This window comes from Chenopodium quinoa, unplaced genomic scaffold, assembly GCF_001683475.1.
Source record: "Chenopodium quinoa cultivar QQ74 unplaced genomic scaffold, ASM168347v1, whole genome shotgun sequence".
NCBI classification, from domain to species: Eukaryota; Viridiplantae; Streptophyta; class Magnoliopsida; order Caryophyllales; family Amaranthaceae; genus Chenopodium; species Chenopodium quinoa.
In genome coordinates, this window is record NW_018745470.1 from 154589 (window position 1) to 180105 (window position 25517).

The window sequence follows — 25517 nt, forward strand, 5'->3', positions numbered from 1 at the left end:
CTTTACTATTTGTTAAAATATACCCATGAGTCCCTGTGCACAACAGCTAGTTTATGTATGGACTGTTTTGGATGTTATTTCTGTGGTTGTAGCCTTTAGTCTCTGGATTGTGCTTGTGTTGTGTCCTTTGTGGTGTATGGAGTATGTTGTTTGGAATGATGTGAGTTACTGATGCCTTGAGTCCCCTAAAATTTGATGCCTTGAATCCCCTAAACATTGATGCTATGAGTCCCCCCCTCCATTGTTGCATCATTAATGTATGTGTGTATCCAAATGATGAAGGGACTCATCAGATAGCTATTTGAGGCACATGGATGCTCTGGGAACCTCTGTTTGAGGGTTCTATTGAGGTACCATAACTCATTGATGCCTTGAAAGAAAACTTACCCATTCTGATGGATTGTAGAGAGTTTATAAAGTTTTTTTTTACCATTCATGTTCACAAAAAATGCCATGTTTACATCACAGTTGCTTACATTGAATGCATGACTGCCTAAGACTAATACCTTTGACAATTTGACAAAAGACACCTAACCAATAAGAAACAAAATAAAAATGACATGTTTATCTATGAATTGGTTATGTGTGGCAGTCAATGCCTTAATCTAAACAAAATAAAGAGTTCCTTTCCCCTTCAATCTGCATCAACTTCCATATGCCCTTCATCTTCACCATTAACTGGGATAGTGATTGAGTCTAGATATGTGACAACCTCTCCAATTAGTCCCTTGTCCACCTCTAACAGATCTGGTAGTATACCTTGCCTGTCGAGACTTCTTTTTTTCATGTGTGGTGTGATGTAATTGTTGCCCCCTCTCCTTTTAGGTACTTCAACCATGCATGATTGCAGTGTTAGCCAACTGTACTTGTTCAATTCTGGTTCAAATTGTTGAAATGCAATGTCCACTTCCTTAATAAGGTCATCCACATTCTGTGGAAATGATTGATACTGAATTGACTGAATCACATTGAAGAGTCCCAAGTCTAGAGCATTCATGTCTGGTGATTGAGCTGGCTGAAAAACAAACTGAATGTTAAATCCATATGCTTGTGTGGCTTCTTGAAATTCTGCATCTTGTGGTACTTGATGAGGTCTTGCATTGTCCCACTGTATTGTGATGTTCTTTGGTAGTTGTGAGGGCCACTGCTCATGTAAGGTTGGAATTACATGGTTCAGTAGCATGTCCCTGATTGCTTCTTTGTTTATGCTCTGGACTGCCTTAGCCTCTATTGTCCCCTTATCTCTGTTTTTGCTCTTTTTTTTGGTTGCCTCATACTTCACAAAAGGAAATAAACCATACTTTCCATCATGTAGTAGTTGTTTGTTTTCATCATACAAGGGTTTGCCAATCATGCCCATAAACAAGGCTTTGACCTTAAACCTTCTAGATTGTTGTGCTCTGTATGGATTTTCTTCTGTTGGAAGTAGATAGAAAGTTCTTGTTTCAGGGTTTATAAAAAACCATTTCTCATCTATGTGTATCCTTTGTTGCATGTCAACAAAGGTTGGGTCCCCTAGTGATGGAATTGGATGAATATGACTAAGTACCCACTTCAGCCTTGCTATTTTGTGATTGTCAGTCAGTGCAGGTTTGTTTGTGCTTGTGTGTGTTCTTAATCTACCCCTTTGCCTTAACCTGTGCAAAGCAGCCTTAGAGATATGCAAAGCTGCAGCATACCCTCTCTCAGTTTGTTTCTTATACAGAGGGACATAAGTTAGGAATTCATCAGTGTATTCTGTTAGTTTTCTACCAATAGTGCCTAATTTTTTTGTCCTCACATCTAATGCATGACCCTCAAGTATGTGTTGCTTAATTACCTGAAACCACCTTGTAGTTGTTGATCTATGCACGTGATGTTTCCTAGCCAATTTGGATATAAATCCTCTTGGCACTGAGTCCCCCTCCATGTTAAGCATGACCTCATCTACAAGTTGGCGTTTCTCTTGCACTGTCATTTCTCTGCTTTGTCTGCCATACACTTGACCTGCACCATTTTCTTCAGCATCATCATCACCTTCATACCCAGCTTCTTCTTGTGAGTTATTGATGTTGTCTTCAGATTGAGATATTTCATGATCTTCTTCTGAAAAGTGATGAAATGATTCCCATGTTTGCTCCTCATAATACAGTTGATGTTCATCAAAACAGAGTTCTTCAAAGAACTCTGCCATGAGTCCCTCTTCTTTTTTTTTTTCAGGTAGTATGAAGGTGATGAAATGGAGCCCAGAACTTTTTGGATGGTCTTGCACGGAGCCTGGAATGACAGAACTCAGTTGCTGCTTTTGCCTTAATTTTAGCACTGTTTATTTAGGCTAACTATGAACTAATTGTAGTGATGATGTAATTTGTAGGTTATATGTTTTGTAAACAATATTAATCACCCCTTGAACCCCCCCCCCCCCCAACCCCCTCTCTAATCTCCCCTACAACTTGGTAACAATATTTGAATTTTTGGGGATGTCCTCTATTTATGAGGGGGACATGCTTTAAAATGGTTGAAATGTGATGGTTTGGGGTTATTTGCCTTAAAATTTGAATTTCATGGGAAAAAAAGAGAGGGAACAGATTTTAAAAAATTTTGGAGAACTCCCGCCTCATTTTGGCAGAAAAATAAGGAGGGAAATACCCCTCCCACTTGCACAGTAGAGTCCCACGTGACTCAGCCAGCAAAAAAGGGAGGGAAATTCCCACTTATTCCCCTTTATTAATCTTAGGGGCCACATGTTTTCCCCTTACTTTATTCCCTTAATTATTACCTCAACACATGCTTTAAGTCCCCTAAAAATTTTGCCTAGGTTTGCGTAAATGTGTCCTTTGTTGCGAGTAAATCGAACCGGAGGTAGTAGTAGTCTTCAAAAAAAATATACTTCGTATATATAATTTAATAAGTTAAGGTAAAAATTAGAAGGTTTCAAAAAATAAGTAAAAATAAAATATAATATGATGTCAGTAATTAATTTAGGTGGGAAATTTTTTTACCACAACTTGATATCTGTACAATTTAAATAGGGGATGATATCAGCGGTTGTTACTTTAGTTATATATATGATTTAGGCTGCCTTTCTTTTGCCTTATGTGTGAGGCGATTGGTCACAATGAAAGAGACTGCTTGAATATTCCTGAAGAAGAGCAATCTGAGGGGTTGGAATGGAGTCTGCGATTACGTGCTACCCCTCGCAAAGAGAGGCAGAAGTTGATTGATGAATTCGAAGAAAAGGTAGTATTTCCATGAAACTTGATATGAGCAAAGCCTATGATAGGGTCAAATGGTATTTTTTGGAGAAATTATTGTTGAAAATGGGTTTTGCCGAAAGATGGGTGAAAATTGTGATGAGTTGTGTGTCGACTGTTTCCTACTTGTGTATCATTAACAGGAACGTTTGTGGTGTTGTTACCCCCTCCAAGGGTTTGAGGCAGGGGGATCCTTTATCCCCGTATTTGTTTATCATGGTTGCAGATGCTTTTTCAGCTCTGATCAGGAAAGCGTCGGATGATAGACTCATTCATGGGGCCGGAGCTAGTAGAAAAGGGCCAAAAATTACTCATCTTTTCTTCGCAGATGACAGTTTACTTTTTGCAAGAGCCAACAGAGAGGAATGCGTAAAAATTGTTGATATTCTCAACATATGCGAAGCTGTTTCCGGATAGAAAATTAACTATGACAAATCGGAGGTTTCTTTTAGCAAAGGCGTAAGTTTGTCGAAACAGGAAGAGTTGATTGATTTGTTAAAAATGTGTGTGGTCAGTGAGCATGATAAGTACCTTGGCATTCCTAATGTGCTTGGTAGATTGAAAAGATTGGTGTTTTTGGCTCTAAAGGACAGAATCTGGAAAAAGTTCCAGGGTTGGAAAAAGAAACTTCTCTTGAGAGTAGGGAAGGAAGTGCTTGTTAAATCCGTTATACAAGCAATTCCTACTTATTTGATGGGGGTGCTCAAGTTGCCAAATAGTGTGTTGGATGAAATTCACTCCTTGGCTGCAAAATTATGGTGGGGTAATGTTGATGCTAGGAGGAAAGTACATTGGTTGAGCTGGGATCATATGTGCAAACCTAAGTGTTTAGGAGGCTTAGGCTTCCGTGATTTAGGTGTTTTTAACGAAGCTCTTCTTGGAAAACAAGCTTGGAGATTAATCACTTTTCCGAATTCTCTATTTGGGCAGGTGATGAAAACCAAATATTTTCCTCATACGGATTTCCTAGAGGCCTCGCTGGGGCTTATGTAATCCCCCGTATTTTTTAAATATTTTATAAATGAAAATTTATTTTATTTATAATATTTATTTGTTATTTTTCATAATTTAATTTCAAAAGTTTCAAATTATTGATCTGGGTCGAAATTTATTTGAACAAATTATTTTATGCACCTTTATTCTACAATTTATGTCCAATCACACAAGCCTAACCCATTTGTAATCGACCCATTATTTTTATGAGGCCAAATCTTCTTATTTACCCTAAAATTCTCTCCTATAAATACCCCATGAATCCCCAAAAAATTTCCCACACAAAAAGGTTAGTCTTATTTTCTTTCTCCTTAGTTTTATTAATTTGTGTAATTATAATTATTGATTTATTGGTTTTGATTTTATTGTTTGAAATTAATTTAATTAGTATCAAATTGTATTTTGATAATTAAACTTTATAATTTCAGATTTTATAAGTGTCATAATTTTCAGATTTTGTAAATTTTATAACCTAAGGTTTTTAATTATTGAAAATCATGATTTTAGGGTTTTTATGAACAATTGATTTAGGGCTTTTATAGTAATGATGTTTTGAAATTTTGGTGATTATAAGTACTAATTAGTTTAACTTAATTCCAGATTGTTTTGAACACTTAAATTCGTGTTTTAATTTTAAAATTTCCGTTCATTAATATTAATCCCGTTTTAATCCCGATCAGGTTCTGAACTCATCCGATTTTGACAAAAAAGTAGTGTTTTCCAAGTGGAAACAACGTTTTAAGAAAGACTCACTACTTTTGGTACTGAGCACCACCCTCTCGTGGCCAAATTCAGTCTCTAAATATGATTATCGGGCAGTTTTTGATTTTAACGAAGTTTTTTTATACTTAAAATATTATCCTTGAGTTTGATTAATAAAATTAATTATGTTTAAAGTTAATTAAGCATAAATATATATTTTTTTATTGAAGTTTTAAGTGCTGGAAATAGTTACTAAGTACTACTTTTGATGTTTTATAAAGAGGGTTTAATCACCCATTAAAAAGGGAGATTATTAGAGGTTTTTAAATAATTTTAATATTTTTATTAAACTTTAAACTTGTTGTAATTTCATTTATAAGAGTGTATTTTAAGGTTTTTATGAAGAAAATTTAAAGAACTATATATAAGCCTTTAATTTTAACTAAAGGGAGGGTTTTAAAGTGTTGTTTGATTTGGATTTTGAAGGTTTTAAAGTAAGTTAGTATTGCTGTAAATTTGATTGATCGGGTATTGATTGAGATGTTATTGTTTGGTTTAGGAGAGGAGTTTATTGAAGGTGATTTATAGTTTTTAAGTGGCCAACCGAATTGTTTACACGAGGTACGTACATGTCTACTTCGTTGTAAGTAGTATCATGTTTAGGTACCAAAAAAAAGAACTTAGTTTCATGATTAGAGAACACTTGGATGAAAATTGTTTGGTTATACATTTAATTAATTCATGTGCTTATGTTTATGAAACATGTTTTGGTGAATTGATTTATGTTTGTATGGAATTATGGATGCAAACATGTTGAATTATATTGGATTAATTGTTTGTATGGAATGTTGATACAAGCATAATTTTATTGGATTGGTTTGATAACCACATTTGGATTATTAAAGGATTGGAATTGAATGGTTTAATTAGAATGAATTTATTAATTATTCCACAAAGTTATTATTATTTTATTTATTACTTGAGCATGACTTGTAAGTATGTTGAGTAAAAGTGGATTAAGCCGAAATGGCTAGGTGGGTTGACTATGTTCAACAATTTGGATAATTTGGAAGTTTAATGAATTTAAAGGTCAAATTGTGATGTGATCACCATTGTCCTAAATAAGATTAAAAATAAATTGATGTATGATTTTTATGTATGGTGTATCTGATTGAGTCGACTATTAATTAAAATTGTAATCACGTAAAGTGAAACATGGATGAGCAATAAAACTCTAGAAAGCGTGCACTTCTAGAGTATTGACAATCATGGGTTGGGGTACACGGTGGTAGCCCGTGGCTTTCCGAGGCTTGTTTGATCAACATGACCTCTTTTCTTTTGGTATTTACATTTTATTTTACAATGAAAGTTAGATGGGATCCTAGACTAACTTTGTGAGAATGGAGTCGCGCCCATTCTTGCATCGCGCTAAACTTTTATTTTAAATGGTCATTTGGGACCAAAATGATTTGGTGGATTGGACAACCTCGTCTATTGCTTACTCCAAATTAAATTAATTAAATTAAATATAAAGAGTCAAGTGTTTGGAATTGATTAGCAAGTATGTTGAGTCGATTGAATTGTTTAAGTGTGGAGTCTTGATTAATGAATTTGTGTTGTATGTTTATTTACTTTAATTAGTTAAGCATGCTAGGTTTTGTGCGTTGTAGCTTGTATGTACTCAGCTTTGCTGATTGCGTGCTTTTGTGTGTTTTCTTTTGGTCATGGCCTTCGCCTTTCAATGACCCTGTGATGATCCAATTCTTACACTTGTATTATTGGGGAGCAGTATTGCACTGGTTAGCTTGATGATGTGAAGTTCGGGGATTTGACATCGCATTGTCAAGGGATTGGTGTGATTGAGAGTATTCGTTCTTTGTGTTAAACTTATTTATGTTTTACTATTCTAATTATGTTTTGGGATTTTGATTATTGGTTTTTAAATAAGGGTCTTTATGGTTCCAATTTGTAAGCTTTGACTTATTGGTTTTCTAAATTATATTATTTTAAGATTTAAGTTGGATTTCCGCTGCAATACTTTGATAAAGCCTTAACGTTTTAACACGTGGTGGTAACATGACAATGGTTCTCCTCTATTTTTATTTAAAGTAAGTGGTTTGGAAAAGGGAGAATTATTGGCGTGTTACAGCTTAATTGCAGCTACTCATGGAAAAGCATATGGGGATCGAAATCCTTAGTGAAAGAAGGCATGATATGGCGTGTAGGATATGGCTCAACCATCCGAATCTTTGATGATCCATGGCTATCTGATGAAGGGGGAAGATTTGTGCACACGGCAAGAATTGATGGTCTTGACCGGGTTTGCGATTTAATTAACGAACACACGAAAAACTGGAACTATGAGTTACTGGCAGCAAACTTTGATGCGCGTGATGTAAGGTGCATCCTTGCTATACCGTTGTGTTCTCGAGCTTCAAAAGATGTTCTTACCTGGGCCTTCTCTAAGGATGGTCATTACATGGTGAAACGGCCTACATGCTTGGTAAGTCGTGTGATTTGGATGCCTATCATCAAGTTAGGTTGATGTATGGAACATTGGGACAATAACGAAAGTGAAGCTTTTTCTATGGAGAGCTTGCACTAATACTCTTGCTACCCAAGCTGTTTCGGGTGTTTTTTGGATTTCCTGGGATACTGGTCACGCTCTTCAGGCAACGAGACGGTCCAACCTGCAAAACAACGAATATTCCGATCAACGGAATATTCGCCTCCGACGATCAAGTCAGTGATCAGAACGGAAAAGGCTAGAGAGAGAAAGTAGAGAGAAGGTGGAGCTATTTAATGCTCTGTTGTTTGTAAATGTCTTAAATCCCCCTCCCATCATAAATGATTGGGGTATTATAGGGGTGGGACTCGTGCCCCTCTCTACGGTTTATACCCTAGATTTGCGTGACGTGATTGGCTGCGCAATCAGCGAATGCCACGTGTCACTCTGGGGGCGCCGTTTTGCGGCTTTCATTGATATCTCTCGGGATTTGGGCCCTGACGTTATTAGGGTTTTCTGGCGTGCTGATTATTGAGGGAACACATGCCCTTAACACATGGCATCTTCTCATGACGACACGTGTCACCCTCTGACTGGGCCACGTGTCGCGACGAGACTGGCCTGAGGCCTTAAGGGCTCTGAATTGCGTGGCATCTTCTCGTGGTGACACATGTCACCCTATAACTGGGCCACGTGTCACTATGGGATTGGTCCACGTATATGAGGTATTTTTACCCTCAACACAAGCCATGTTGTTTTACAGACATATGGTGGATACGAATGCGTGCCCCTGGTGCCCCAATACCCCCGTATCTTCAACCATGCTATGTTCGATTGTTCTGCAGTTAGTGACCTTTGGCGTGAATATGGTTGCTCTGATTTGCGAGAGGTTGATCCTATGGCTGACTTTAAAGATGTTCTTGGAGGAAAAAGGATGTAAAAAGATGCCTTGTTGGGGTGGCTCTAATGTGGTATATATGGAGCAGGAGGAATGACAAGGTGTTTAATGATAGAGAGGTGCCTCACCTTGTGGTGCGAGAGAGTGAAGAGAATGGTGGAGGATTGTGATAAGTATGCTACTCTCATTTATGGTACTGCCAGCAAACGCCAAAGAAAAGAGCCTGAAGCATTGGCGTCCTCCCCCACCTGATTTTGTGAAATTAAATTGTGATGCCTCGTTGAAGGATGAGGGTTGGATTGGTTTGGGCGCGGTGGTGTAGACACCCATTTGTGTCTCCCCAAAACCAAACCCGGTGATGAGTACCTTTCGTGTCGAATCATAATCGAATGAAGCGAAAGTGTGGAAAGTCTAGTGTTGCGGACAATTTTAATTTCTTTTCTCTTCTCTCTGTTTTTGAAAACTTATTTTAAGAAAACATCCAATCCAGTTTTTTTGGTCCATGATATGGGTCCAATAGTAGTGTAGTTGGATAGGGCTTGACAAGAGCTTTCCAACGATATATTATAAGCCCAATTCCGATGAATATTGAGGAAGTTATGGCCAATTTACCAAACTGGGCCCGGTTTGAGCCTTATATGCGGCCCGATGATCTAGGGGAGGGCCTAATATGATTTATCATTCCTAATGCAATTAGGAATGGTTTTAGTCTTCTAGAATCTTCTAGAAGGTTCTTTTCATTCCTAATTCAATTAGCATTGATAAATTGACTTTTGTTGACTTTTCAGAGTTTTAATTAAAATCAAATAGCATTTTCGAGGAAAAGATACGATTTTATCCTACAGTACGGCAAACTTATCTAATTTTTGAAAACGCGTTAAAAACAGGCATGGCGTCTGACTCCAGGCATTGGCGCCTGGCGCCAGCCATTGGCGTCTGGTGCTAGCCATTGGCGCTTGGCGCCAATAAGCTGGTGCTGGCGCCAGCTCTGTTTTGCGTGCGCCAGCTCTGTTTTTTGTGCGTCAGACTCTGTTTTGTTTATTTTATCTTTTTGGCTGATTTTCTCTATAAATAACGTATTAAAAATCCCGTTTTCATTCACCAATTCTCATCAATTATCATCAACAATCAGTTTTAATTAGCATTTGCCTACAATCAGTTTTCATTCATTAATCCTCTCATTCTCTTAATCATTAATCTTTCTTTCTTTCTCTAAACCTAGCTTTTACATACAAAATTCCGCATTCACAAGATCTAGAAACACCTAGACATATTCGAAGTTGCCTTCGCCCTAGACGTGAAAGGTTTAATTTCTTAGGGTTTGGTCTCAAATCTCTATTTCAATTATTTAATTTAATTGTTTTGTTTATTATTTTCCTTGAAGTTACTACATGTGTATTTTGTTATTAGAAAGAGGTATGAGGCATCAAAGTAAGTACTTTAATGGTTTTAATTGATATTATGATGTAGAAATCATGTTTACATTGTTATTATGATCTTCCTAGTATCATGCATGTTTAGGGAAAAGGTTATAATATCAAATATGCTTATTATGATTCCTGCGATGCTTCCTATTTTCTTCCTAATACTTAGTATCATGTTAGGGTTAAAGATTTGATTTTTATTGCTTAGTGACATGCTAGGGTTTGTTATTAATCTTGTTAGTATCATGCCTAGGATCTTGCTATTATTATGCTTTAACATGAATATTATTATTATTATTTTGATGATGATTATTTTATCTATGATGATATTATGATTATTATTTATGATTATTATTATGAATATTATAATGATGGTTATGATTTATTATTATTATTATTATTATTATTATTATTATTATTATTATTATTATTATTATTATTATTATGTTGCTTAATATTTTATTTTTATTGCTTGATCACACCTTTTATGCATGTTTAAAGGGAATTGGTACTTGTAATCATGCTTGATGAGACAATTAATAATCTTGTTAGAGTTAATTTGATTATAATTTCGAGTGATCGCCAATAATAGTTTGTTTGTGCGTTATATTCAACCAACATAGATAAACAGGTTTAGGGTTAATCCTATTGATTGCATGTTAGTCAAAAAACGCACATGAATACGATCAAAATAAAGTAGAGGCCTATTATTAGGGCAGGTTCAATCTCTTTTAGGTTGGATTTGTACCTTCATCCCCGAACCCTTATTTGGTTCTAGACCTTATGGAGTTGACGATCTCTTGGATCATAAAGGGGTGTAACCTTCACCCTGTGAACGGTTTAAAACTTCCTAAAACTTGTTGGCGACTCTTTTGCTTTATCTTCTTCCCTTTTGGACGCCACCGTACTTTAGTGTATGACCACAATGGGGTTCAAGCTAGGGGTTAAAGCTTGAAATTATTCCCTACAGGTGGTAAGAAATGCTGATGGTGAGGTACTGAGGTCTTGTTTGCGGGAGTGCGTCGCACTAGAGGTTACTGGGCACCGGAAATTGCTGAGTGTAAGGCCATTCACTTTGGGACCAAGCTCGCACGCTGCTATGGTTACAGAAGATTGTGGTGGAATTGGATAATGACGTGGTCGTCTCTAGTCTCTCAAAAGCGACTACTTTTCTCGCTGATCTTGATTCCATTCTAGATTATGTCTTTTCGTTTAGTGTTGATTTTGATTTTATTTCTTGGTCTCATGTGAAGAGGGATGAGAATAGCGTAGCTCATCACCTTGCTAGTTTAGTACCTTTCAGAACGAAACAAGTGTGGGAATTTTGTCCTTCTGTTATTGCTCCGTATGTATCTATGGACACATTGTCCATTAATATTTAATAATAAAGGTACTAACTGGGTTTCAAAAAAAAAGGAATTAAATCGAAAATAAAATAATGAATGAAATTAAGAGAGAGAAAATAAAGAAGAGAGAACTGGGAAAGGTAAACTTTTGGCTAGAACGGACTCACGGTGAGTCCACCATCTCCATTCTTTAGTTCTCCTTCTTTCCCTTTCTCTCTCCTCAATTATCCACTCCTTTGCTCTCCTCCCCTTTCTCTGGCGACCTCTCACTCGATATTCACACTCTTCCCAATTCCCATCACCTCCATCATCGACCCTATTACGAAAGCCCCGAAATTTTCGAAATTGACCCCATTAAAGGTGCTCTTCTCATTGTTACTCTCTTCGATCAATCGAAGTTTCTGTTTTTTTTTTCAAACTTTGCCTAACTCTTCAGCTCTTCAATGGCTGACTCCTCCTTAGATGTTTAAGAAATTGTTGCCTTCTGTTGTTACGTTCGTTGTGTTCCTATTGCTGATGAAAATAATGAAATCATTGCTTGTTCTTATTGTTATCAATTCCACTAGCTCCATTAGTCCATTCTCCATAGCTTTTGTTTGGAACTTGATCTGAAATTCCAATTTTGATTCAATTATACTTGGTAGTTGTCTCCTCGTATTGAAGAGCTCCTTCAACTTTACAACCTTATACATTCCCTACACCAATAATAGAGTAATTAGATTTAAAAATTCAACTATACAATTACGGAAGTCATATATAACAAAGTCGAACGAATTACGGAAGTTTGATAAGAAGTATTATCCACTAATTTACATCATCAATCAGTAAATCAAATGGAATTGAAGTTACTAGAGGTCGTATATAAAAATAATTTTATTTCTCCTCTAAATTCAACTAATTACAACTCAAGTACATAATACATATTGATACCATTCGATTTGTTCAAATGAAAGAAAAAAAAAATGAACATGATACTTGAACAAAAATGCATGATTCAATGAAGATCTTTATGATTCATCTATATCCGTATAACCTGTTCATTCAAAGAAAAAACAAAAAAAATATAAATGTAAAAGATGTACTTGTACTGAAAACGAATCAAAAAGTCATCTTCTTATAACAAATTAAAAGGAAACAAAAGAACTAAAAAACTGTAGATCTTCAACCTCATTTCTAAATTAATAAAAAAAAACACAAAAAAAAAAAAAAAAAAAACTTTGATTACAAGCATAAAAACTCACATCAATCAAATGAACGATCAACGAAAATGAAAATCAAAACGAAAAAAAATAGATGTAGGAATAAAAGAAGAACAGATTGTACATGGTAATTAACAATGAACAAGTTGTACATAAGAGTATATTGGGGTATATTTCAACATTAATTGAACAAAATTATTACAAAATAAGGTAAGATTTCGACAATTATTAACCAAATTCAATTAATCATAGCAAAATTATGGTAGATTTCTCAAAATTATAATCAAATTGAATTGTACGGATACTCAATTACTCACAAGAAGTAAGCCTTCACCGAGTTTGTTTCGCTGGAGTGTTGATCTATTTTATCGATCTTTCGGCTTGCTTTTATAGAAGTTCGAACCATTGGAGAAGGTGTTAGAGAGGATATATTGTTGATTGGAGTTAAGGTTAGAGCCATGGAAAACCACTAAGCCGGATCTGAAACGGAGAGAGAAAGAGGAAATTTTTGAATACAGGTAAGCCATAAACAGCTGTTTGATAATGAACTTGAAGGAAAAAGCGACTGTGGGGAAATAGGGTTTGTCACTTGCCAGTGCTTTATTTATGTTTTTAAAAAAAAAAAATATTTTTAATCAAAGAGAACGCTTATCTAAACAAGGCGTTCTATGTTTTTAAGTCACAATTTTATTTTATTTTTTAAAAAAACAAATCAAATAGAGCGGTTTATTAGATAAGCGTTCTATATAATTCAACATACACAACTGTATCTAACATAGGCGTTCCATATAATCCTAGAGATCGCTTATTTAGGATAACCGTTCAATATTGTGCGTTTCATATTCCAGTTTTTGTAGTAGTGCCTTTACTCCCTTCATTCCCCCAAATCCCTCTAACTCCATTCCTCACCCCCCTAGACTTTCCCATTCCCATTCCCTAGCCACCATCTCACCACACTCACCACCGGAAAGTCAGCCGCCACACCGCCGCTCTACCTCCGATGGGTCGCCGCTCGACCTTTGACGGGTCGCCGCATCTCCTCCGGCGGGTCGCTGCACCTTCACCACCCTTTCCCTCCCCCGTGAAACTTCCCCAACCCCTCGCAAAACCCTTAAAAATCCCCTTCCCTCCCCGGAAAAGCGTCAGACAACCCTCCCACCACCCTCGAAACCCTAGCGCCTAGGGTTTTGAGGGTGGCGGGAGGGTTGTCTGACGCTTTTCCGGGGAGGGAAGGGGATTTTAAGGGTTTTGCGAGGGGCTCGACGGGAAGTCGGGAACAACTTTGCGGGGGAAGAGGAGGGTCAGCGAAGGGCGAGGAGGTTGCGGCGAACGGCAGCGAGTGGTGGGGGGAGTGCGGCGAACGGCGTGGTGGCTGAAATAGGTGGGATTTGAAAAAAATGGGTGGTTGTGTGGTGGTAGTGTGGTGGTTTGGTGGTTGTGTGGATTGGTGGCTTATTTCCATTATTTTCAAAGCAAACAACATGGCAAATGTAAGGGTTTTTCATTCCATTCTCCTTCTTTCTCTTTGTTCATTCCATTCCGATTACCCTCTACGAACCAAACGACCCCTAATATTATTGTCAGATATTAGAATATTATTGTCATGTATTTGGTGTTGCGGGCCTCACGATCAAGTTTAGTTAGCCCGCGCCTTTTTGTTGGACTTTTGTTATTGAACCCAGTCTCACACAAAACCTTTTGAATCAGAAATTAGGAAAGTGTGAGAGGAGGGAGAATATGTGAGACTTTGTAATCTACTACCTCCGTTACATATTATTTGCAACGATTAGACATTTTTTCTCTCTACATTATGTCAAATCGTTGCAAATAATATGTAACAGAGGTAGTAAATCTAATTGGTTGGAGTACACATTTTTACCTGCTGCATGTAAAAATTTGCCACAATCCGAAATAAGACAACACGAGGGTACCCGTTAGACACTTACCAAATTAACGAGATCACCCAAGTCATGTGACTCTTTACCCACCTTTTACATCCTAGAGTTCATATCACGTTTTAGGTTCTAGACTAGATCTCGCTCCTAATCGTCACCAATCTCTCCGACGTCTAAACTCGCCTAATTTCGCACCCTTTTTTTTCCATCTCCTCCTTCAACAATTCCCCATTTCTCCGGCAACGTAATTCTGGATCTGCTCTCTCTCAATCTCACTCTCTAGATCTCAATCTCCGCCAATTCTCTCTCCTCCAATTTTCCAACTTGTAAGTTCTCTTTCAATTTTTTCTAATTTTTTATCAGTATTTCTTCAATTTGTTCCGAATTTTTCTTCATAATGTGTTCGCATTGTGAAATTTATGCCTGTAATTGATTGGAACTGTAGTGTTTGTTTACATTTTGAAATGTATGTTTGTATTTTAGCTGATTTATTTGTGGAAATTTTGAATTACCTAATTTTGTTTACGCTAAATCAATTAATTGAAGCTCAAACCTAAGCAATTACTCCATGTAGTGAAGAAACTTATTTGATTGATTAATTATTATGTTTATAGTGTAATTTGAACTAGTAATGTGACAACGAAATCATGGCGAATGTAGTATATGTTGTTAACTTGTTATTGTAAAGTTTACTTTGATTAGCGCTGAGTTACAAACATTTACTCAAGTAGTTGCTTGTTGTCAGTAGCCTTGATTTAGGAGGATTGTGACTTGTGAGAGACCGATAATCCCGAGTTCTTGAAGAACGTGTGATCGCGATAGATAGAGTGCATTAGCAAAATTATCCTCAATTTCCGCTCTTCAATCACGAAAGCAAAGATGATGTCCGGCAATTACACTACCATTGACAATCAAAACGTTTCCGGAGGAGGATCTGTCTCCGGATCTGTTCCAGTTAAATTTCCTTTTCCTTTCCAATGATCAATTTCCTTAATTTTGACATAATATTACGAATTCCTTCAATGTCACATTTTCTTCTTAGATTGTTGTTGATTTTGTATCATCTTTGTTATTTTCAGGCAGTTGGAGATTCTGGTCATGTGTCGGTTAAATTTGCTGGTAAAGCTCAACACCTGCATTCCGTTTTGCAAATTTTAATCTGATGTCCGAATTATTACCAAATTGTTAACTGTCTTTTATTATTCTTATGGTTGATGTCAGATTCAAATCTTCAGACATTTCCTCCATCAGAAGCGACAGGAAAGATCGCCAGTGGTTCTCGTCCTCCTCGAGATGCTGATGGTGTGTTGAACTCTTTTTATGTATATTTCTATGATCTTTAGGTTTATTTTTCAGCCGCATCATTTGGAATTCAAGTTTTGAAATTTATGTGAATTTCTTTTGAATATTTTTTCTCCTAAGGAAGAATTATACATCTTTAAATTGCACAAATAAAAGTCCCAACAAATTGAGTAACCCAAGGACGAAACCTTCTGCCTCTTGGCTCCAATTACAGTACTAACCTTGTAACCTTATTCATTAATATGAGATTGGGTATGTGCTCACATTTTGCTACCTAGTTTGCTATTAGGCTAAAAAAAATTCCACTTTCATGTTATTCACTCACCTTTTTTGATTTGCAATCCTTAGGGGAATTTCATTGAGATTAATAAATACTTTTGAGCTACCAATATTCTATCTTTTTGTTGACTGCATTGTGTTGTAATTACATCTTCCTTTGGTTGAGTGCATAGTGAGGTTTTGTATTTGTGCTTCTATAGTTTTATGGGAGATTTCAACTACTGTCAACTCAGTTTTTACGACTCTTAAAGCATTTCCAAGGATATAAGATTTGAATTTCATGGTAATTTACAAGGTTAAAACTTTTGAAGGTTTATACTGTATCATCTCATGAATCCTTCTCTTTAATATTTAAATCCCTATGCGCTGCTTTAAACCCTCATAGAGCTTTGACTTCACGGGGCAAAGGTTTATAAACTTTATATTACTCAACGATTCTATCTATAATATATATCAAAGCAGATTTTATTTCATGTTACATTCATGAAACAGCTTGTTCACGATGCTTGTACTCCATTTTCAGCCATCGATATAATACTCTTCTTCGCTTTTCACTTGGTCTTTCTTTTATGTTTTATTAATTTTAATTGAAAGGTTTTCAATGAACTACTCCCTTTGTTCTCTTTTGTTCTACTCACTCTATTCTAGTCGGTTTGTTTTTGCTGTCACTCTCTCTAACCTTCGCTGATTTCTATGAACTTGCACAACACATTTGATAATATTATTACACCAATATGAGAGTTTTAATTCGTATGGATGGGGCTCATACATAGACCCCCCCCCCCCCTTTTATTTTCTCATCCCTATGCTACTGGATAACTGGAATATGGTTCTGGGGTGACTTAACTGCTTCATTCCCCTTTTTTTCCCTTCTTTTAAGGTAGAACACATTTTTCACAAAGTATGAGAAGCAACTTGGCGCTTAGGGTCCTTGGTGGGAAAGGATGTGTACAAGATGGATGATTTTTCAGAAGGGCTTATAAAATATTTGCCTATTTATTTCATTAGTACTTACTAAAAACAATTAAAAGAATACCCTGAATATAAAAGTTATAAGACCAACTTCTTGATTGCCATATCATTAGTAAACTTTTGTATAATTGTATGTAATGACTGTTAAATCATGGGCTAAAGCTAAGAGTACAAATATCTAAACAATTAAGAGCACTAAACATTATGGGCTTTTGGCAAAATTCCTAACTTATTTCGCGTTTACAAGTATATTTGGTGCTCATATCCTTGAATAACTATATCTCATGATAATAATCTTATTCAAGTTCTTAAAAGTTGAATGTAGGAATAGTATTTTAGCATTGTAAATTCAGGCAAAAACTAATATTGTCCTAAGTACACCTATACTACATTACTGGATTTACTATACAGACCAGAAATAAGTGCCAAGTAGCGCTGTAAATTTAGGCAAAAATTGTTAATTTCCAAAGTAAACTTATACTACATTACTAGATTTTCATCCGGACCAGAAATAAGTGTCAAGGTCTAACTCACCATGACCTTTAATTTTTGGATATAGGAACTCTCTTATATTTGGGCACAAAGTATTATAAATATATGGAATATACTTTACTATGAATTTTCAAATGGTATAAGTTTTTGTCATATACATTCATAGAGAGTGAAGGTTAAAATGGTGGGAAATGAAGGGAGAGAAAGAATATCTGAAACAGGTTAATAAACAAATAAGGAAACTGAAAGAAAAACAATGGTCACTTGCGACTTTGACGAGTTGATCTCTAAGTTTTCAGCATGCTATCTTGTCCAATCCATCTTCCTGGTTATCAGGCCTATCCATGGAAACAAGGCAAGCAAGAGCCTTAACTTTTTGCTCCTCTTTTTCAATCTCAAATTTGCTGAATTAGCCTTTGATTTTTATTCATAGGTCTGAATTTTTTTTCCACATCAAACTTCTGCATTGCCTTTTCTTTCCTTGTGGAAATTGTATACCTTTTGAGCATTAGGTTTTATGCAGCCTTTTTTTTTTTTTTTTAATTTTACATAATTTACAAGATGTTAATAACTTTTTTGTGATAGATACTTGCTCTTACTAATTCTGTATCTTTCTTATCAGACACATTCTCCAAACCAGGTGGTGGATCTGATGCGCCTCAATCAAGTGGTTGGTTTGGGATATTCAGTATTGCTGCTTATCAACCATATTTTGATGTTGATACTTCTGATGTCTTGGAGAGGATTAAAGAATCACTATTTCCATGGAAAGGGAATTTCACAGAACTGATCTCCAACAGCCCAGATTTGTAAGTTTGATTATTGTTGTTATATGATAATGTCAATGACTCTGGGAAGTTGAATAATATTTATCTTTGTATTTGTGGCGGTTTTCAGTATCACTTGAATGAGTTGATAAAATGTTTTTCTTTTTTGGAAACTTGGAGCTTTGTAATACCCTTTAAAAAATTCCGGCCTCCAGTCAAATTCAAGAAAAATAATCCAGTGGTGTGAATGTGATGTATAATTGGTAGGACTTGGGAGCATAAAATTTTGTCTTGGAAGACTTGCGTGGAAGGGAAAATAATGGATAATTTTCATGCCTGGCACTATTTTACTTGCACTTTCTGTGCTGTGGCAAAAAATAGAAGCTCCTTGCATGGTGATTGACTGATTGGGTGTGATAGTTTCATAGTTCTCATTAAGATGCCTGAGTATGGAATATGAAGTGAGCTGAGGAATTGCTTTTGGAAGTATTTGCATGTTGTTACTACTATGTCCAGGATTCAGTTGTCGCATTGGTATATTCAGGCTTTAATTTTCCTATGCATGCGTTAAATCAAGTTGAAGTTTATAGTGTGAATTATGGGCCTATATTTTCTAGCTTCATCTCCAATTCTCCATGCTGAATCTTGTTAGTATTTTATTTTTGAGAATATGGCACATGAATTATTTCAGTCCCTCTCATGCAGCTGGTGACAGTTTCTATTTGCTGTATGTTGGGCAGGTATGGTCCATTTTGGATATGCACTACTCTAATATTCATCGCCGCATCCATCGGTACATTTGTTACTTATGTGTCAAACAAGCTACACAGCAAAGACTGGAATTATGACATAAGCCTTGTGACATGGTCTGCCGGTTTGTTCTATGGTTATGTGATGGTCGTGCCTCTGTGCCTTTATTTGGTGCTGAAGTATTTCTCTGCTCCATCTGGCTTCGTCCAATTGCTCTGCTTGTATGGTTATTCCTTGTTTGTGTTCGTCCCTGCATTGGTAAGCTCTCTTCTGATTTATTCTGAGAGAAAACTCGTACTATTAATTTGATACTGAACTTCATTATGAACAAATTGTCTTGATAAATACCGGCTTTGTCATGATAATGGAAGTGTGGAACATCTAGTTAGCAACTTTCTTCTCAATAATCAGTGGCTATATTGTTTATATATTTACTGCAAATTACAATTTAATTGAATTGACGGATCCATTTTGTATTTGTCTTGTGCTATGGGGTCAAAAGAATCTACTCCGTATTATACAATAGTGGTCCCTTTGTCCAGAAATTTTCTTAGTTTATGAACTCATTTGTTTAATTAATCTTATTACTGATGGTATCCTTTGGATGCAGTGTTTGTCTGTTGTGCCCCTGGATATATTCAGATGGGTGATTGCAGGTGTGGCCGGGTTTATGTCTGCAAGCTTTGTTGCCCTTAATCTCAAGGCACACATCGAGTCAGCTGGTGAAAGGTGGTTCCTCATCGTTGTTGCAATATTTTTGTTGCAAGTAGCTTTGGCAATTGCTCTTAAGATTTACCTATTCACGGTATCAGTTTAACTATGGAGAAACAGCTACTAGATAGATGTTTCAATGAATATGATGTAGCTATATTGTAACACATAAGGTAAATTTAAGCCTGAAATTTGGCTGTCAATTTAACAAAGGAAGATATTGTCCAAACTTATTGTATTCATTCAATTTTGGTGATATATGTTTGAATAATGTTGAGTTTGGTCGCTTTCTTTCAATTTAGCTCATCCAGTTGGCTGTATATTTAAATTACGAATATATGCCTGCAGCTTGGATTTCAAGCGTTTGCTTACAGATGTTTTATCAAAAGGTTAATGGCATTCAAATTTCAACTTTGCTAAGCTAAGTGGTTTTACTGTTTTTCGAGTAATATAAAACATGGAATTGCTTCTTTACCTTTCAGTTCATCTCTTCCCTTCCTTTCCCTTCCCTTCCATTGCTCCCCAGGCAGAAAATCTTCGTTTTTGTTAATTTTCCATCAATGTACCAAGGAAAAGATTAAAATTACTAGTTACATAACTTACATTTTCCATCAAAGTACCAAAGAAAGGATTAAAATTCCTAGTTACATAACTTATATTTTCCTCTTTGATGATTGGAAAGTCAATTTGTCGCCCAACCAAATAAAGCCTAAGAGAGAGTTCCGCAGAGATGGAGAATTGGTATCATAATTGTAATAAAGAGCAAGAAGTAATCATCCAATAGAAATAAGTATATACCGATAATTGTACTCCCATTATGAAGGAAACATGGTACCTAATACCTATACAGAAGATTCATTATTTCATTCATGATATGCAATGACTATTGACAATTTAAGCATTAATCAAGCTATACCAAGTTACCAACCATTGATATGGTTGATTGCCAAGCCTTTTTTAAATGGTTAGGAATTGGGAGAGGAGCTTATTTGGTCCCAAAAGCCATAACTCATTCTGTTTTAAAGGTTACAGAAGTAGTGAATAAAATCTAGGAATCTCCGCCCCAAAGAATCCATTATAGGTAGGAGTCGAGGTGAAACATCTACGTACCAACTACACCAAATAATACAAACTTTTTTTTTTTTTTTTTAACATAGCGAACTCTTATCTTTTGAATTTTTATAATTAATGCTAACAAGTAACAAGCATGTTTTCTATATGCTTCTTCGGTTCTTCCATATATACGTTATCATCCTTCTCATTTTTTTCTAACTTTTCCCGAATCTCATATATATATATATATATATATATATATATATATATATATATATAGAAATGGGATCATGTGAGAACCCATGGCTTAGGTGAGAACCATTTTAAAATGAGAACTCATCTAACACCATTCATTTTTATTAGATGAATGGTTCAGATTTATTGTTTCATTAGTGGGAATTCACGTGGGCTACCTTCATTAATTGTAATGATTGTTTGTATTTTTTTTTTTTAATTTTTGTGCATTGGGACACAAAATCTGCCAAAAGCTGTCATTATTACATATTTTTTTATTATTTATTGCATTGAAACACGTTACGTTAAAATGTAGTTGAAGTGTACGTCGTTAATGATGTTTCGTAAAATATATCAAGTGTTCAATTTATAATATTAATGTTTCATATATATTATTGCTTGTTTCATACAGTTGGGCTCTATATGAACTAGGTGTAATGTGATTTCTTATACCTTATCTGATGTTTCAAAAAATATACCTTATGTTTCATTTTATACTACTTATGTTCCATAAATATATGTATTGTTTCATATACTAATGATATTGTTTTATACATAAAAATCATTGATGTTTCATATAATATTTTATTCGAATATTATTATATTGTTCTAGAAATATGAACTATTGTCCCATAAATATTATACATTACTCCATACCATATGTGTGAAATGTACCAATGACTGAAATGCGTGTTCCCAAGAAAATTAAAAAGCATGTACCAATGACTGAAATGCGTGTTCCCAAGAAAATGCATGGGAAAGTGATAATTAATCTCAGTCATCCATTATGTGTAATTGGTGTACGTTAATGATGTTTCGTAAAATATATCAAGTGTTTCAATTTATAATATTAATGTTTCATATATATTATTGCTTATTTCATATAGTTGGGCTCTATATGAACTAGGTTTACTGTGATTTTTTATACCTTATTGATGTTTCAAAAAACATACCTTATGTTTCATTTTATACTACTAATGTTCCATAAAATATATGTATTATTTCATATACTAATGATATTGTTTTATGGGACAATAGTTCATATTTCTGGAACAATATAAATAATATCCGAATGAAATATTATATTATGTATAAAAGAATATCATTAGTATATGAAACAATACATATATTTTATGGAACATAAGTAGTATAAAATGAAACATAAGGTATGTTTTTTTAAACATCAATAAGGTATAAGAAATCACAGTAAACCTAGTTCATATATAGCCCAACTATATGAAACAAGCAATAATATATATGAAACATTAATATTATAAATTGAAACACTTAATATATTTAATGAAACATCATTAACGTACACTTCAACTACATTTTAACTTAACGTTGACAACACAATTCAATGTAACATTACATTTTTTAATTGAAACAGCGACAAGTCTTTTTGAAACAATAATAACATCTTTTGAAACATCTCAAAATTATTCCTTTAATACAATAAAATAAGTAATTAATACTGTTCCAATTGGATGATATGCCCGTTATTGTCAATACAATTTATATTGTTCCAGAAATATGAATTATTGTCCCATAAATATTATATATTGTTCCATATATAAGAACTAGTGTTCCAATTACATGATATGCCCCTAGTTTTCGAATTTTAAATATGTCGTTCCAGAATTTTCAACTATTGTACCACATACGGATTTGCTCTTTTTTTGCACTACTTCGAAAATTCTACAAAAAAAAATATCAAACGAACTCCAAAAATTCAGATATTTTGTATGCTTATTCTACACAAAAAAATAAGCAGATTCAAAAAAAGAATCGCTTCAAAAGGGTTTTTTATGAGAGAGAAATCTTCATTTGAAATCCGTCTTTCCAGATTTGCTCCTTTTTTGCACTACTTCGAAAATTCTACCCAAAAAAATATCAAACGAACTCCAAAAATTATGAAATTTTGTATGCTTATTCTACACAAAAAAATAATCAAATTAAAAAAAAATCTCTTCAAAAGCTTTCTTTATGAGAGAGAAATTTTCATTTGAAATCTGCCTTCATTTCTCTCTCTTCAATGGCTAAATTAAAATGAAACCAGATTTTCCATTTTCTCTCTCTTCAATGGCTGAATCTCTTGGTTTTATAGTACATAAATCGGTATTTCAATGCAGAAAATAAGGAAAAAAAGTAAAAAACATGTACTAATGACTGAAATGCGTGTTCCCAAGAAAATGCATGGGAAAGTGATAATTAATCTCAGCCATCCATAATCTCAAAATTGATGGTGTAAGATTGGTTCTTATTTTAAGAGGGTTCTCACCTAAGGGGTGGGTTCTCACATGATCCCTCCCCTATATATATATATATATATATATATATATATATATATATATATATATATATATATATATATATATATATATATATATATATATATATATATATATATATATATATATATATATATATAATGTTTAGAATCCTTTTGTGAGACAAATTTGATCAAAGTAAGAACGTCATTGTGGAACGGAAGAAGTATTATTGTTGTTTATAGCAATTATTAAGGGCATGTTCTCATTGAATGAACTGAATTGAACTGAGCTGAACTGAACTGAAATGAATATTTTATAAGAGAAGGAAATTAGGAACTGAACTGAATATTTTATAAGAGAAGGAAATTAGGAGCTGAGCTGAGTTGAGTTGAACTGAACTAAACTGAACTGAGCTGAACTGAACTGAACTGAACTGAATTTCAATGTAAGAGAACAGACCCTAATAATATGTTTTTAGTCTACCTATAGACATTATCAATTCACAATTATAACCATGATATATTTTTTGGGTCAACCTAACCGATTTTGTGGGCTAAACACTTTAAATTAGAGGGAGAGTTAAGACAAAGCCCTATCCTCGAGTGTCTCTAATGGAAATCGAAGACTCAAGACCGAGTTTTGCTAATTTTAACGTTGATATCACATACTTGTGGATTAGATATATTCTGCCAACCAACTAATGATATACCTACAATCAAGTTTAAGAAAAAGAGTTTATGGTATTGGAATAATTATTTATTTGATTATTAATAAAAATCATCAACTAAGAGTTTCAAAAATGTTGACATGGAGTAATATCGATTTTTTTTTTTAAACTCATCTACAAGTCTATTTCATAAAGTACATCTTAAAACATGGAGTATTAAGGAGCGATTTTGTTTCAATATTATGGTGCTTGCTTTCAAGATTTTAGAACATTTTTAAATTGAACCTGATAGTCTTTATTCAAAATATTTGGTACATTTCGAGCTTTACAGAAAAGTTTTTGAAGTTCAAATGTGGCGTAGTTACTCTAGTATGACTGTATGATAAATTGATAATATATTGCGATTTTATTACGTATTAAAATATAAATAAACCAAAATAATTTAATATAAATAAATAAAAAGAGAATATTTATTAACACTGGTCCCGTAGCTCAGTTGGTTAGAGCGTTGGTCTTATGAGCCGAAGGTCGCGGGTTCGAGCCCCGCCGGGACCAAAATTTAAAAGTTATTTATTTTTATTTTTTAAAAAAAAATCATTTCAAAACTCTCAATTTCCGTCAAAGGTAGTAGGGGCCCACAATTGGCTTTTTATGCTTTTCAACGCTACGTCGTTCAAATCGAGGAGAATGCCAGTGTTTCATTTTATTTTTTTTTTGAAAAAATAGACGGTCCAAATTTCAAGTAATTCCCAGGCTTTTTCATCGGACCCGGAATCAACGGCCAACAAAGCCCAAGAAAATACAAATGTAACCAAAAACAGTCAGAATTTCACCATATTTTTTTGTCTCACATCTCAGATATATTCTAGCATATGAGATATGATGACTGTATCAACACACTGCTGTATCAAACATTTCAAAAAAAAAAAAAAAAGATTTTGTTACTTTGTTAGTTAAGATTATTAAACATGTTGATAATTAATAATTATCAAATTTATAATAAACGAAAAATAATAATTAAATGGATAGAAAATTTTGCGTGGACCTGGTCCACAATAATATTATTGTGGACCTAAGGTTTATACACACGTAACTGACATTATATTCGACATAGTGACTCTTAATTTTAATATAGTAATCTTATTTTTAAGATAGTAACCTTTTTAAAAACTTGTGTGTTATTATGAACTTAAAGAACGATATTATGTTAGATAGTGACCTAATTTTAACATAGTAATCTTTATTATTCATATTGACCATTATATTAAAATTTCATTAAAAAAAATTAACCTCTTATAGCTTTTAATGTCACACTAACTTTTATTTCAACATAATAACCTTTATTTTAATATAGTGACCTTTTTTTATTAACAAATAAATCATATTGTCTCTAATGTTAGTGGTGCACAATAAATTATTGTGAACCGGGTTCATTTAAGAATTTGTATTAAGTAGAATGGCATCTTTATCTAAAACCCCTGTCATTTGGTTGGTCTGGTGTCAATTTGATAATGGTCTGTCAAAATTAATCAAATGAAGTTGATTAATAGCGTAGTTGGTGGAGGGTTTTCGCTTCTTAAGATTGGTCCATCTATTTTGGTTTGTGGGTGATTAATTGATTATATTTTTATCATTTATTTATTTTCCTAACAAATCATGTAATTAGGTTTGGATTTTTTTTAAGAGATCTATCTAAAATAATAGATCAATTAATTTCCTAACAATTCATGCAAAATCACGATCATTGTATATTACTATGCATTGGAATTTGGAATCTTATTCAATGAAAAAGTTTATTAAGTGGCCTTATAAAACTGATAG

General features: G+C 34.3%; 2 protein-coding genes, 1 long non-coding RNA gene and 1 other non-coding gene across 5 annotated transcripts; 2 read left to right on the forward strand and 2 right to left on the reverse strand.

Annotated features, from left to right (window-relative positions):
* Positions 1-634: 634 nt before the first annotated feature.
* Positions 635-2173, reverse strand: LOC110715117. The gene has a single exon (XM_021893692.1). The coding sequence runs from the start codon at positions 2171-2173 to the stop codon at positions 635-637; it is 1539 nt and encodes a 512-aa protein (XP_021749384.1).
* A 9333-nt stretch (positions 2174-11506) lies between these two features.
* On the reverse strand, positions 11507-12894 carry LOC110715094. The gene is made up of 2 exons (XR_002510212.1): positions 12619-12894; positions 11507-11797 (listed from the first exon to the last, which is right to left on the reverse strand). It is a non-coding gene; the product is annotated as an uncharacterized LOC110715094 (long non-coding RNA).
* Positions 12895-14187: 1293 nt separating this feature from the next.
* LOC110715059 (protein YIPF1 homolog) lies at positions 14188-19840 on the forward strand. Of its 2 annotated transcripts, none has more exons than XM_021893632.1 (7): positions 14188-14522; positions 14942-15150; positions 15276-15315; positions 15418-15498; positions 17864-18050; positions 18749-19016; positions 19369-19840. In XM_021893632.1, exons 2-7 carry the CDS (start codon positions 15076-15078, stop codon positions 19573-19575), a joined length of 858 nt encoding a protein of 285 aa, XP_021749324.1. In that variant the 5' UTR covers positions 14188-14522; positions 14942-15075; the 3' UTR covers positions 19576-19840. The 2 variants fall into 2 exon arrangements, with proteins under 2 accessions (XP_021749324.1, XP_021749323.1); XM_021893631.1 differs by having other exon boundaries at positions 14945-15150.
* A 4337-nt stretch (positions 19841-24177) lies between these two features.
* On the forward strand, positions 24178-24251 carry TRNAI-UAU. The gene has a single exon. It is a non-coding gene; the product is annotated as a tRNA-Ile (tRNA).
* Positions 24252-25517: the final 1266 nt, after the last annotated feature.